A 14,208-nucleotide genomic window follows, 5' to 3' on the forward strand; every position below is an offset into this window, starting at 1 on the left:
ATCTGCTCCAATTAATATATCAATGGAATTTATTCCTTTCGAAAGGCATAAATCAGTAAGCGCAAAATCCTCAAGCAGCAACTTTATTTTATTATTATGCGGTGGGAAAGAAGCACGTGTTATGGTACTTGAAACCAATAATTCGAACTCTGACCTTCGAGTAGGATATTTTTTATTGCTTATACTCGCCTTTATTATATCAAATGTTTTTTCTTGCGGTTCACGGCTTCCAAAAGTATAAACTAATAAATTTTCCTTTCTTATTATCGGGAGATTAAGCTTTTGAGCTAATTCTCTAGTAATGAATGACCTCATCGATGCGGAATCAAATAAAATATTTATCTCCTGCGTTTTGTCTGCTGAATGTAATTCCGCAACACATGTTTGTAAATTCACTGATTGAAATTCCACCTTTTGTCCCTCTTCGACATGAGAAACGCTGGCTACGACTGTATTTTTCTCTGCGGTTTCTTGCGAACTTTCGTTTTGAGTTTTCGGAATTCCAAAACAAATTATTTCGTGATGAGATTTACTGTTACATTTTTTACAAGGACTAATTTTACTCCTACATTGTGAACTTAAATGTGATTTTCGGAAACATTTAAAGCAACGACCTTCGCGCATTAATCTATCTCTTTTTTCAGAAACCGACATTTTTTCACAAATAAATGAATCATGTTCTGATTTACAAAATACACAATTAAATTTTACATTAGTAGCCAATGCTGAAGCTGTGGGAATATTCGATCTGAACTGTTTTTTGTTATTTATTACTTCCCTGGGATTATAATACTTATAGTGTTTATTTTTCTTAACATTATCATGGAATAATGTAGATGATTCGCGTACTTGAATTTCTTCCTTAATAAATTGAATTAATTCCGAAACATTAAATTCTGTTTTTGATTTTCGTTTGCGGTTGTATTCTAAAGTTAAATCTTCTGGTATTAGTTTTAATAATATAGGGCATAATAAGTGTCCATATGTTCCAGAGACTACATTTAAGCTTTCTAAAGATCTAATGTTTACTTCTAAATTATCATATAAATTCCGTAATGCTCTAATATCACTAGAATTTTTTACGGGATCAAGATTTAATAGACGATTCATATGACTATTAATCACTAAATCTTCGCTCCCAAATCTATCTTTTAACAATTCTATGCTTTTCATATAATTTTCTTTAGTCAAAGAAAACCCTTTAATGGCATTTAATGCAATTCCACCGAGTAAACTCTTTAAATAAGTAAATTTTTGTATCTCAGTTAAACTTTCGTTTTCATGGATCGCGATTTCAAATTGATTCCAAAATTCAAGCCATAATGTTGTTTCTCCGTAAAATTTATTTATGCTTAGTTTTGGGAGTTTAACTGCATTACTTATTTCTGGAACAAATTTAGATTGTGCGCTGTTAAATGATTCTTGTCCTCTACTTTCTTTATTGTTTTCTTTCAAATATCTTGCGATTCGAGATTGCCATTTTATTATTTTTTCCGAATATTCTTCAATTCCAGTAATTTCATTTTCTATTTCCTCACTTTCAACTAGTGGTTCAATTCGATTATTTATTGCTTTTAAACTTTTATTTTTATCAATTATTTGTTCTTTATAATCTATTAATTCTTCGATTTTTTCTTTAGTTTCAACATTATCATCATTCATCAAATTTTCAATTTTTGTTATTAATCGAGTTGTTAAAGAGCGAATTGTTTTTCTTTTATTTTTCAAATCATCGTATGAATCCATTATTTAAATCAATTGCACTCACCTTTAATCAAATTCTTAGCTCCAGGTTGGTGCGCCAATCTTAAATACGGTGATATGATCTCTCAGATCTCGGGGTTTCAATCATTACAAACGCCTTTTAACATAAAATATATTTAATAACAAGAAGAATGATGATGATCGTACAGTGGCATGGAGGAAACTGATTAGAAACTAATGTTTTTACATTGCTGCGCAGAGCGCCATCTATTGAGTATTAGAAATTATAATTAACAAAGGACTTTCGACTCGACAGATTTAACGTGCATCAGTCGCCATTTACTACACGGGGAGTCTTCGGCCGGCGGTAATTGAACTCACAAACTCTTGGACATAGGCCCAGCGCCCTACCAACCAGGCTATCCTGGCCTTGCACTTATCATATTTGAGGTTGCCATTAAGATTGAATCCGCGAAAATCGGATCATTGGATCAAAAGTTATTCAGAGTGGTCCTTTTTTTGTGCACTGTACATAAACTACTAAATGAATTGTTTATGAATCAGATGTTTCGTTGGATTAATATGTTGGAGATAATTAGAACTTAATTTTAGAAAGAGTACCAGCATGCAAAACTAGATTGAACTACATACGTATCCAAAGAGAGAGCAAAGCAAACTAGAATCGAAGGAAACTGAGTAAGTATTTCTGGGGTCTGACGAGCGCAGCGAGCAGGGGGTTGTACCAACTCTATTTTATTATTAATTTGGTCATGATTTTTGTTTGCTTTAGGTTCTAAAACCACCATGTAACGATTGTCTGTTTTTATGTAAGTTCCCGGGCATTATTTTAATTTCAACTAATGAGAAAAAAATACTTCATTGACCTATCCTTCCTGTACCTATTTACCCAGTTTCCTAAAAAAAAACTAAAATTCAAACCGAAAGTCTTGTAGTCCTCTTATGACGTCATAGCCTCTCAGATTAGTATAAATCAATGCATTCGTATCATTAAGAAGTTATAAAAGCCTCTCATTGTGCTGCCATCTACTGATAATAGAGAGAACCTCCGTCAGGAATAAGGTGAATAATCATAAGATTTATTAATTCGATTAAAAATTGCCCAGTTACGCTGGGGCACGATACAGTGCTGAGAGCAATAAAAAAAATTTGCGTAATCAATTTATCTATGAGATTTAATTGCTTTTTTTTAGCGGCAATTTGCTTTCACTAAGCCAAGCCTTCTTCTAAAGGTGTATTCTTTATCAAGTTTTTCGATATTTGGTATTTCTTTCTTGTATTGTCGATTCGTGAGGCATGAACATTAGAGGAGCAATAAACATGAAGCTGAATGGATAGTACATCAGATTCATAAATGTGCTAGAGTACAAATCAGCATAGTGACAAACCTGACTGGCAAAGTGTGTCCGCCTGGAACCACTTCTAAAAGTACTGCCTAAGATACCATAAGACTCATCGCGAGTCAGCCGACAGATGGCAGAGTCCATTTCCTCGCCAGTATCGCAAAGCTGAACATCCAAATCTTGAACTTTATGGAACAGATCACTTTTTGATCCCCAGACCCGAACTTCCTTTTCAAGCTCTGGTACTAATAAGAAAGTTCTCCAACCACGGCATTTCTTAGATTTCAGTATGTCACCATATAAGTGATCACCTACGTACAGCACACCCTTCGCTCCGGCTTTTATAAGAGATTTAAAAACATCCGAGCTGCCCCCAGAATATACCTGACCTGGAGAAAGGGGTCCAACATGAACACCAATTTTGGGAGAGCCGGTTTCAACGTCGACCTGGCGCATCATGGTGCCCTCGCCAAAAAAGACCGGTTTTTTGGCATCAACGACTATGTAGTCAAAATATTCTTTCCAATCTCGCCCGTTTCCTGATGGAACATCGAACAAATAGGTCAAAATATGCGATGTGTAGACGTAATCACTGTTGGTAACGAGGAACGATTTCCTTCCAGCTTTATGCATATTATCAAAGAGTATAGGCAGCTTTTCATGCTTCACCACATATTTAGTTGGATTTTTAACAGTCTCCTCCTTCAGCGTTCCGTACGCATGCACCCAGTCGATAGAATCTCTTACATCTTGAAAAATTGAGGCGTAGGACATGAAGATATCTCCACCTTTAATTCCGTTTCTTCCAGAAACATATTCAGATGAGTTGGTGAAGTAATCAATCAAACAGGCCAACATGCAAGCCTCGGGGAGGTTAAATGGTGTGTTCATAACATAAATTCTCCTTTCGTCAAGATGGAGGAATTTATCTGGATACAGAGTATGTATCTCTGATGCTTTTAAGAACTTGAATCCATGAATGCAAAGCAGTATGTTACCATAGGCGTCTACTTTGTTAAGTGTTCCGTAAGTTTTATCAAACCATAGGCCTCTAATTGGAAAAGTTGGATCGTATTGGAAGGATTTAATCTGAGGAGGATATCCAATGGAGACGAGCCTGTCCCTTGTTAAGTCAAATTGGAGTGCTTCATATTCGGGACTTTTGTACTCTGCTAAAGTGTAGTCCATGTCAAAACCAAAAAATTTAATTTTTTCCAAATGCAAGCTACGATTGACAAAAATTCTGTGGTGGATATTATTCCTATCAAGTTCTGGAGACAGTGTCTTGCTGTTGATAGATTCAGATCGATTTTCACTAGCTGTAGTTTCCATGTCCAGAAGTAAAAATTTTAGTTAATGAACAAAAATATGTAAAAAAAAAAATTTATATAATAAATAAATTTTGTACACAATATGAAAAAAACTTGCTGCTTTTTCAGTTCTAAAATAACAAACATAAGGAGACCGGTTGACGTATCTAATGCTATGTTTATGTTAACCACTAAATTACTCACCCAGGTTAGCCTAGAGATGGACCTCAACACTTTTTATTGTCGCCTTTTTTTCTTTTTAATTTCTAAGTCTGCTAATGTCCAAAACCTAGCCATTTAATTAATAGTGACATATTTGGGCGCTTATCGGTTTAGCGGCAACGAAGTTTTGCCGATGCGTAAGAACAACGCATGCCAGATTCCAGTTTGCACAAGTCACTGGCTAATACACATGGGTGAGCTGTGGTGGTTCAAGGGATAGAGTGCTCACCTTCCAATGACGTGAACCGGATTCAAATCCCAGCACTGGCTACTCGATATAAATTCCGCACCCGGCTCGGACCGACCACAGTGTTGACGTAAAATATCCTCTGTGGTAGATGGATCATAGGTTAGAGTCCCCTTGTTTCAGGCTAACCCTGGGAGATTTTTGTGGTTTTCTTCTCTATGTAAAGCAAATGCGGGTTAGTTCCATTTAGACCTTCTCCAAAAAGGCAAGTTTATCCTATACTTCTGGATTGGGTTCAAAATTATAAGGCTATGAGGTTGAACCATAGTAGTTGTAAATCCAAAATTGGATCGGCTGTTCAGCGACGTCGGTCTGGGAAGTGTCCCTGAGAAAGATCCGAAGGCTTACCATCGCAATTTTGATCATCTTCAGAGGGGACTTTGGTAGCTCGACAACCTGAGCTCGAAGTCGAGCACTTGAAGGTAGAACAGTTTAGCAAGAACCGATACCGAGCTCCCTCGGTCCCTACTCAGGCTGATTAAAGTGGCCACCCACCCGCTTACTGACCACAGCCAGTGATGCTTGACTTAGGTGTTCTACTAGGAACGGTGTGTTTACGATCAGTTCACTGTGGAATGTAAAATATAAAGAAGGGGGGAAAGACGTAGTACATTCCTACACAACTTTGAAGAGAAAGATTGGGAAGAAGGTAAAGCCATGGAACCGGTCTCCTCTCTAGATGGCGTTTTCGAGCGTTGATGTCACGAATATTCGGGGAAGCAGAAATAATCACCAGGAAGCTTTGTATTCTTATTATTAAAGTAAATATTGTATTTTAAATGTCTAACTTTTAGCAGGCGGGAATTTTCATTCTTTTTTTCGCAGACTTAATGGAGCGATACTTCTTATTTATTTTTGACGGTAATTTCACTGTTATATCCTGATTATATTTTACTTTCACACTATTGTCGTGTTTAATTTGTATTAATATGCTTTGTTAATGGATTTTCTTCCCCGCGAGCGACATATTTTTCAACTTTTATTCGTAATTTATGAGCAGTAAGCAATACCTTTTCATGGCATATACTTCTGCTTCATGCTCCGAAATCAAAAAGTTATATAACTAATGAACTTTTTGTATGAAAAGAGTTATTAGTGGTTAGATTTATGTATTAGGTGCTACTTGGTTTGGACACTGTACCTTGGAGCTTTTATTGTACATAAAATCTCTCATTTACTATTGTTTCTATCTCAATTTCTAATTGCTTGGAAAGATAACTTTTAAGTTATTTTTCCTGTTATTTGCAAGAAAACAGCGAAATAAGAGGACACTCTATTGTAAATTTTTCCGAGTTAGTTTTTTACTATTTTAAGTAAAACATGTCATGCTTAATTAATAATTTTTACTGTAATGCAAATTCTAAAAGAGTTAGTATTTAATTATCTTTTTTTAGAGAAAACTGCGTAAAGTTCTTTTGGACAAAAGCAGTATAATTCACATTATAGTTTGAACACACATTATAGTTAACGCTGTGTCAATAACATTGGAAATTAGAGATTGCTTAGTCATTCGAATTTTACTGTCCGCTATCCCACTTGAATAAAAGCCTGAGCTTAACTGTTGCTATGGAAACTCGAGTAAAGCCATTCCTTGTGAGGTCAGGAAAAATTTTAAAAAATTATATGACATTTGAAGCTAATTAATACCAGGGCAAAATCGTTAACTCCTTTTCAAAGTTCTTTGAAATTACTACCATGCAAATATGGGAAAGTTTTTCTGATAGCCTGACAGTGCTTATTTATTTTAATTTCATTAACAACAAGAGGACATAAAAAGTCCTAGATTTAATTAAATTTTTAATATATTGTAATTTTTTTTCTAAAACCTATACTTTAAATCATTAATCAAATATCTGTGAGCCAGTTAAACCACATACTGATTATTGCCAGTTGAACCGCTTATTGATTAGGTCAGGCTACCAAAGAATTGGCAACCGAAGAAATACTTTTTTATTGTAAAGAAAAGCGCACTTAAAAAATAATTATAAAATCACTTAATAAATTCATTAATCCCTAATTAATCATTAATTTTTGAGCATTATATTTTGCTGATTAATTTTTAAGCATTTATAAAAATACTGATATTTAGTTTTTTATTTTATTTTTATAATCCATTTCAAAATTTTACATTTTTTCAATTCTACTTTTATTTTCAGGTGTTCATGCTGAAGAGGAATCATTTCTTTTGAATTACTTTGGATCTGATGAGACAACTTGTGATGAGCCACTTCAATCTTCGAATCAGTTTTATCATTCCTCATATGTATATTTTCTGAATTTAAAGGAAAGATGCAAAAAAGTAATTGCTTTTTTTTTTAAATTTTTTTATTTTTTTTTTTTAAATTCTTTTCAATTATCAGGCTTTATCCAGGGCTCTAATCTTCGAACCTGCTTTATCATTCCTCATATGTCTATTTTATAAATTTAAAGTAAAGATAGAGAAAAGTGATTGTTTCAGAGTTTTTTAGAATTTTATTTAAAAAGGACTTTATCAGGAGTTCATTATTTAATTGTTCAGTTTAACGTTTTGGTAATTTTCTGCAAAGAAACTATTTTTTGGAACTAATAGAAGAAAAAATAATTTAGTCAAAAATTTCTAATTTTTTTTTTTATTTTAGTAAGATACTGGGGAAGGTATTTAATAAGAAAAATACAGCAGTCATATGCAATATTAAAAAATACAAAAATTATTTTATTTTTTATTAAAGTTAGGGGATGATAAGATAGTGAGGGAATGATAACTTTAGTTATAAGCATGTGTACAACTCCAAAAAATAATAGTTTGGAGTAGAAAAAATCTGCTTCTTCTGTTATCAGAAGGCCTTAAAGGATAATTTTTTTTTCACTATATTAGGTAATCATGCATATCTTCCAATCTAGGCTACTGTAACTTCGCATACCCTGTATACTCCACGGCCATTACTTTCATTCGATTTATATTTACTTCAAGTAAAAAAATTATTTTGCATATACATAGCAAAAGTAAGAAATTTGTCTTTTTTTTCTTTCTTTTCTTTTCTTTTTTTTAATGAGGAATTTTGCGAACTATTGAAACTTTTTATTTTAGCTTTGTCCACAGAAAAATTTTCGAGAGGCCTTGAAAAATAAGTTTACATAAATTCATATTTAAATATGTCAATTGAAATACACTTATTATTTTTTTTAAAGTGTTATTTTGGAGGAAGAGGCATTGGTAGAGAAGAGAAATAGTGAAATTGGTTTTTATAAAACTACTGATGTTCAACTAAAATCCACACAAATTTTGATGAATCAAATTTTTTTTTTTTATGATACTTTCCTTGAATACTCATTGTTTCCTAAATCAAAATTTATTTTATTCCTTATTCTAATTTTGTCACGAAGAATATTCTGAAATTCTGCTTCTAAAACAATATAGATTGCATAAATTTCATGTTATTTTTGTAAAATAGAAATGAAATGTGATTTTAAAAAATAGTTCATATTCTTGAGCATTCATTTAGTTAAAGCAATAAAGAAAAATATTTTTACTTTAAATCTAGAACAATAAATAAAAGCAAAAAACTATAAAATTATTATTTTATTTTTTTTTACCTATAGGAGATTTTTGGTCTGAAAATTTAAAAAAAATAGTTTTTTCTTTTCTTTTTTTATCACATATTTTGCTACTTTAAACTATGGAGTATATATGAGCAAAACCGTTTTGCTTGCAAACTATTTGATTGAGGGTAATTATTTATGTGGTGGAAAACGTGTGGCAAATTGCACATGGATCTCAAACTGGAAATAGATGTCTATTCATTGGCGTAGCCCGTCTTATCTTTAATACTCATGCACTCCTTTGAAAAGGTAATCTACTGAAGCAACTTAAATGTCCTTTTTTACCCTTCAATTCAAAATTTTTATCAAGATTTACTATAGCATAATTTCTTCGAATACTTATTGAATTAAACTTAAAATTTTTTCAAATGAATTTTTCTAGCTCACCGAGTGGAAAGAAGTAAATGCAACCCAGTATATTACGCAGTTATTGTCGAAATCTGGTGACAATATTGATGAAGGCAGCAAAATTGAGGACACGTAAGACATAATTAAATAATCATTTGATTTGAAATATTCTTGTAAAAGTCATAGTACTCATTTAGTTATGATTGTTCTTAAGCTCTTTCACTAAGAAAAATGAAAAAAGCCACTGCATAAGTGTCTCAAATGGTTTTTACAAACAATGTCTAAATTTCAACTCAATCTTGTTGAAAAGTAATATCTATATTTTAAAAGGGACAAATATTTTAAATATAAGTTTAATTTTAAAGAACTTGGTGACATTTTTGCACATTGATGGAAATTATAAAAATTGAGTAATTTGTTTATTTTGACATATTTTAATGAATTCAAATAATGTAGTGTTGAAATAATTTTTCAACAATTAAAACATGAGATTATAGACACTTTTTTTTCTTATCATAGAGGATGCAGGCTTTTGATAATAAATCTTAAAGTAATTGTCTTAAGTAACAGTACAAGGGAAAACCTGGAAAGTACAAGGAAATTGAAAAGTCCCCTAAAATAACAGGGATAATGCAGGGAATTTTGAGTTCTTTCTTGCAAACTGGGAAAATACAGGGAGTTTTATTCCTTATTTTCGTCTTTTGAAAGTTGTGATCACTCAAAACGCCATCTATGGAATATTTAGGGATGATATTTCAGCTATACTAAGCTATTTCATTTTCTATAACATAATTTGTTTTAAGTATGTTAAACTGTTCCTTATTTCTTTAAATTTTTCCAGCAATTAAAACTAGTATAACTAGACTAATATAGGTCACTTAAGAGCACAGTGAATGCGCATTTCCTCTTAATATATTGTGCATAATGTGTACAGGGGAAACACAGGGAATATTTTTCCTGATTTGAGTAGAAACCCTGAGTTCAATCACGTTAGGTATTTTGTCCTGAAAGAATCTACTTCTTTGAGGACAGTCTAAGAAACTAGATGAAAAAGCTATATAAAAAATTAGAAAAGGAATACAATTATTCAAAAGTATAATAAGAATAACTTAATTTTAAATAAATTAAATTTAATGTAATAGTATCAGAAAGTTAAAAGTTTTTTACCTGTACTTTTTTTTTAAAAAAATAAGGGAAAAATACTATTTTTTTATACAAATTTTTAAATCTATATATCATATTATTTAAGAGTCTGTTTGAGTATTTATACTTAACAGTACTTGTTTAAAAAATTTATATGCTATTCGTTATTATAAGTTCAGTATGTGTTTCGTAGCAGTATTGTAGTATATATCTTTAGTATATGATTTGTTAATTGAGTTGTATGAAATTTTATTTCCACATATTAACAGTTCTTTATGTACCTAATTATAAAATTAAGTTTTACTCTTTTACTTAAAATTTTATAAAATTATAATGACAGTGTCATCTTTTAATACAACAATATTAAAACACTAAATAATAAGTTCTAGCACAACATATTCATAACACCTAGATCCTCAGAATTATGCTTCTTTGCTTTATTTTTGTGTGATATGATCGTTTTGGTATTCTAATCCTAAAATGTGTTTTTATTTCTCTTAAGATATGACTCAAGTTCAATTGCAGAGTGCATCAACAGTCTTGCTGATCTCTTACCTCTTCCTGGTATGCTTTATTGATTATTTTATTTCATAACCTGCATTGAACAGTCGACCCAATTTAGGGTTTACGACTATCAATGTTCAATTCCATAGCCTTGTAATTTTGAACCCATTCCAAAAAGACAAAGGAACTCCTGGATCAAGTATTGGGAAAAATTTTCCTTCTGGAAGCACTTTTTGATGCAAATAACCCGCGTTTGCGTTGCATGGAGAGGAAAACTGCGAAAGCCTTCCACTGTTAGGCTTACGGCAAGGGGAGTCTAAACCATGATTCGTCCACCACTGAGGATATTTTATGTCAGCATGGTGGTCGGTGCAAGCCGGATGCAAAATTCTTTTCGATTCGCCATGGCTGGGATTCAAACCCAATTCTCCTCTTTGGTATGTGAGCGCTCTATCCCCTGAGCCACCACGACTCTTTAATTGATTATTGTAATTTTAAATAAAATCTTTACTGAGAAGGCTTCTAAGTTACCTTTATTGCATCATTTTAAAAAGGTGAAAAAACTTGAAAATTGCTAGAAATTTTTTTTTAAAAACACTATCATTTTTACTGCTTACTAAAAGTTACTACTATTTACTTATTTTTACTGCTTAAGGTAGCACTCCACTCCCCCCTTCTCGAAAGTTCGGTTTTACACAATTTTTGATCTATCTTTATTTTTAAATTTAGACTAGATTGTATGTTTCTATAATTTTTCGTTTCTTGGTCATTCCTTTCCATAATGATGCTTAAAAAAGCTTTTCTGACAAGGTTTTTTCCTAATCTTTTTCCCTGTGTAAAAAAGAAAGTGGTTAATTGATTTATATTTTCATTAAAAAAGTAATTATTCAAAGGCTATTGTGCTCCTTTCTTTAAAATATTATGGCTTTTACACATTGTAAAAACTACTATATTTTGTATAATTTTTTGTTTGCATTTATGCATGTAATAAGCTGAAATTTTATTTGCTATCTAATAACGTAAACCATTTTTGGAATGTTGTTATGATTTATAAAACAATCCAAAACAATTTTGTTTCTAGGAACATTTGTTCTTGATGTCATAGTTGGCTGTAACGTATTTGAAAATTTCAGTGTCAGGTAATATGAATTTTAAATTTTTGTCAGATTTGAACATAGCTTTCTTATGTTTTCCTGTTGTTGATTTACTATTAAATGAGCTTATATGCTTACTGGTTATAGAAATGGTACAAATAGTGATTTAAATGAATGAAGTCTAGAGTCTAAGCCATGATAACTTTTAGGGTCAAATATCAGTTTTTTTTATGTGATTCACTAGTTCTGGGGAGATGTTTCACTTAAACGCTCTTTGGGGATCATAGCCCGTAAGAAAGTTGTTTTATTTTTATAGTATCTTTTATTAACTACTGACAGAGGGTTGCCATTCCTGAGGAAAAGCCTGAAAAATACAGAGAACTTATAAATCAGCTAAAATAACACGGAAATTTGAGTTTTTCTTTACAAACTCTGTAAATACAGGGATCTATGGGATATTTAAGGATGATATTTCAGCTGTATGAAACTATTTCATTGCATTATTTGATTTAAAATATGTTCAGCTGTACCTTTTTTCTCTAAGTTTTGCCAACAATTAAAACTAGTATAATTAGAACAATGTAGCTCACACAAGAGCACAGTGATAGTGTGTTTTCTCTTAATATATTATGTACAGGGTGCATAGCTTTTTTAAAAAGTGCTTGAAGATGCTTATTTTTGATTTTTAAAAGCCCTTAAAGATGCTATTTTTTATTGGGTGTTTTTAAAAAATGCTTAATTTTCCCTTTTTGAAAGTGAGAATTTTTTTTTCTTTACCATGTTGATTTTGACCACTTATTGTGCAAAAGCATGGTTTTCACATTGTTCTATTCAACGTTTTCACAAATCATTCAAACACAATGCATTTTGGCGTACCGTCGTTCCGCAGCATGTGAAAGCACTAATAATTTTACATGTTTGATGAAATGCTTGCGGGTCCGCGTGTGCATCTACTGAGCCGGATTCTTGCACTATCATGTGCAACTCTGCTGCATTTTGCAGGATATTCTCAATTTTCGGCTTCATTTTCCTCCCTCTGAAATCAAACCGAAAAATCTCTCTCTCTTTTTATGGTGACTAATGTAATCAAGAAAAAGAGTTCTTTGTCAGAAACTAGTTATTTTTATCGTGATCATGTAAAGTCTTTGAAAATTATTTTGCATTTTGTTAATGTATATAGGGCTTAAAAATATTTTTTAAGTGCTTAAAAGGTGCTTATTTTTTTGTTGAAAGATTTGGCTGTGCACCCTGTAATATGTTACCAGTGAATTTTTTTTCCAGATTTGAGTGGCAACCCTGTGATGAGAACATTGAGTTGACAAGTTGTTTACTTTCTTTTTGTCTATTTTAGTGATAATGTGCAATTTGCTGCATCTTTGCATCGATTATCAAAATGGCATTCTGCTCACACATCTTGGCTCTCTCGTAAAACAGACTCAAATGTCAAGGAATGGTTGGACCTCACAAATGCTGAAGAAATTAATGTTAATAGTTTCTCCAAGCTCACTCTGCCCTTTTGGAGGGGATCAATTGAATTCAAGGATATTGGTGTAAGTTGCAGCAAAGTTGTTTCTGAAAAAAGGCAACAAAATACCACTCATGACAAATTCTTTATTTGCTTGTTTTTTAAATATTCATTACCCCCGTGGCAGAATTGCAGTGACACAGCGAGGTTGTCTCAGAACTTTACATAGTTCTTGCAGAAAACTTTTTTTATTTTTTACAGAAATTGACGTTTTATATTTGAATCACTCATTCAGGTGATCACTTTTTGAAGCTCTAAATTTACTCTGATAGTATCGTAAATCGATGTAATGTTTCGATTGTGTTTTCGGCAGTTATTGATATTGATTTTCACATGGTTTTTAAACATCCCGATATATTTCAAACAATGGAAAATTTGAATTGTGTATTTGAGTATTTATTTTTTAAGGCAATAGTTCTATCGCATTTTTGGCAGTTATTGCTATTGATTTCTCCATAGTTTTTATGTCTGATATTTTTTATATTATATTATTTATTACAACAACGTAATCTCGAAACGAAACACTCGTTTGAGGAGTCCAATGTACATAATTTCGTCACAGATCTCTTTTTTTTTTAAATTACTACTACAGATTTCATGATATTTAATAATTTTTTTATTGTGATGGTTATTTACTAAATGTGAAGACGTAAATAATCTTTGCGTTTACCCCCCAACAAAATGCGAGAATGTCACCCATGATATTAGAATAAAAAATTAATACAAGTTCAATTAAGAAAATTATAGTTTTTTTTGTTTGTTTTTTTGACACAGCATATATATAACACAGTTTTTTTTTGTTATCACAGCATATATCATTTCATTCTCTTAAGCCGTTCTTTAAAAATTATATATAGTTAACTAGCGTTTATCTATTTAGTTCAGGGATAGGAATTAAGTACATGTAGTCATTGGTTCAAAAAACCAACCTGGTAACTCAAGATATTACCAGTCTGTACACATTTTTACTATACGTCTCTATTACAGTAATTTTCCTGGATATGCTGTGCCCTATCTATATTTAAAAGTTAAATTATTGTGTCCCGTGATTTCATTTTTGTTCGCGAGATTCGCGCTAGAATTCTATGATCAATGTGGATTTAAGCAAAAATAAACTTTTACAAAAGCGTTATTAAATAGTGGACCGATATCAATTTGCTCGGAAAAGGGT

General features: G+C 31.8%; 1 protein-coding gene and 1 pseudogene across 1 annotated transcript in view; one reads left to right on the top strand and one right to left on the bottom strand.

The window, feature by feature from the left end:
• Positions 1-2,701: 2,701 nt before the first annotated feature.
• On the bottom strand, positions 2,702-4,397 carry LOC107447400 (cytosolic purine 5'-nucleotidase pseudogene; annotated as a pseudogene).
• A 1,156-nt stretch (positions 4,398-5,553) lies between these two features.
• The window catches only part of LOC107447399 (uncharacterized), a 40,443-nt gene continuing 31,788 nt past the window's right edge, over positions 5,554-14,208 (top strand). Inside the window, exons 1-6 of the mRNA XM_087150937.1 lie at positions 5,554-5,705; positions 7,001-7,143; positions 8,806-8,903; positions 10,417-10,478; positions 11,500-11,557; positions 12,864-13,062. Coding sequence (XP_087007063.1) covers positions 5,675-5,705; positions 7,001-7,143; positions 8,806-8,903; positions 10,417-10,478; positions 11,500-11,557; positions 12,864-13,062 — 591 coding nt within the window. The 5' untranslated portion in view covers positions 5,554-5,674. The remainder of the gene's footprint in view (positions 5,706-7,000; positions 7,144-8,805; positions 8,904-10,416; positions 10,479-11,499; positions 11,558-12,863; positions 13,063-14,208) is intronic.

This window comes from Parasteatoda tepidariorum, chromosome 9, assembly GCF_982258835.1.
Source record: "Parasteatoda tepidariorum strain Cologne lab strain chromosome 9, Ptep-v5.0, whole genome shotgun sequence".
Lineage (NCBI taxonomy): Eukaryota > Metazoa > Arthropoda > Arachnida > Araneae > Theridiidae > Parasteatoda > Parasteatoda tepidariorum.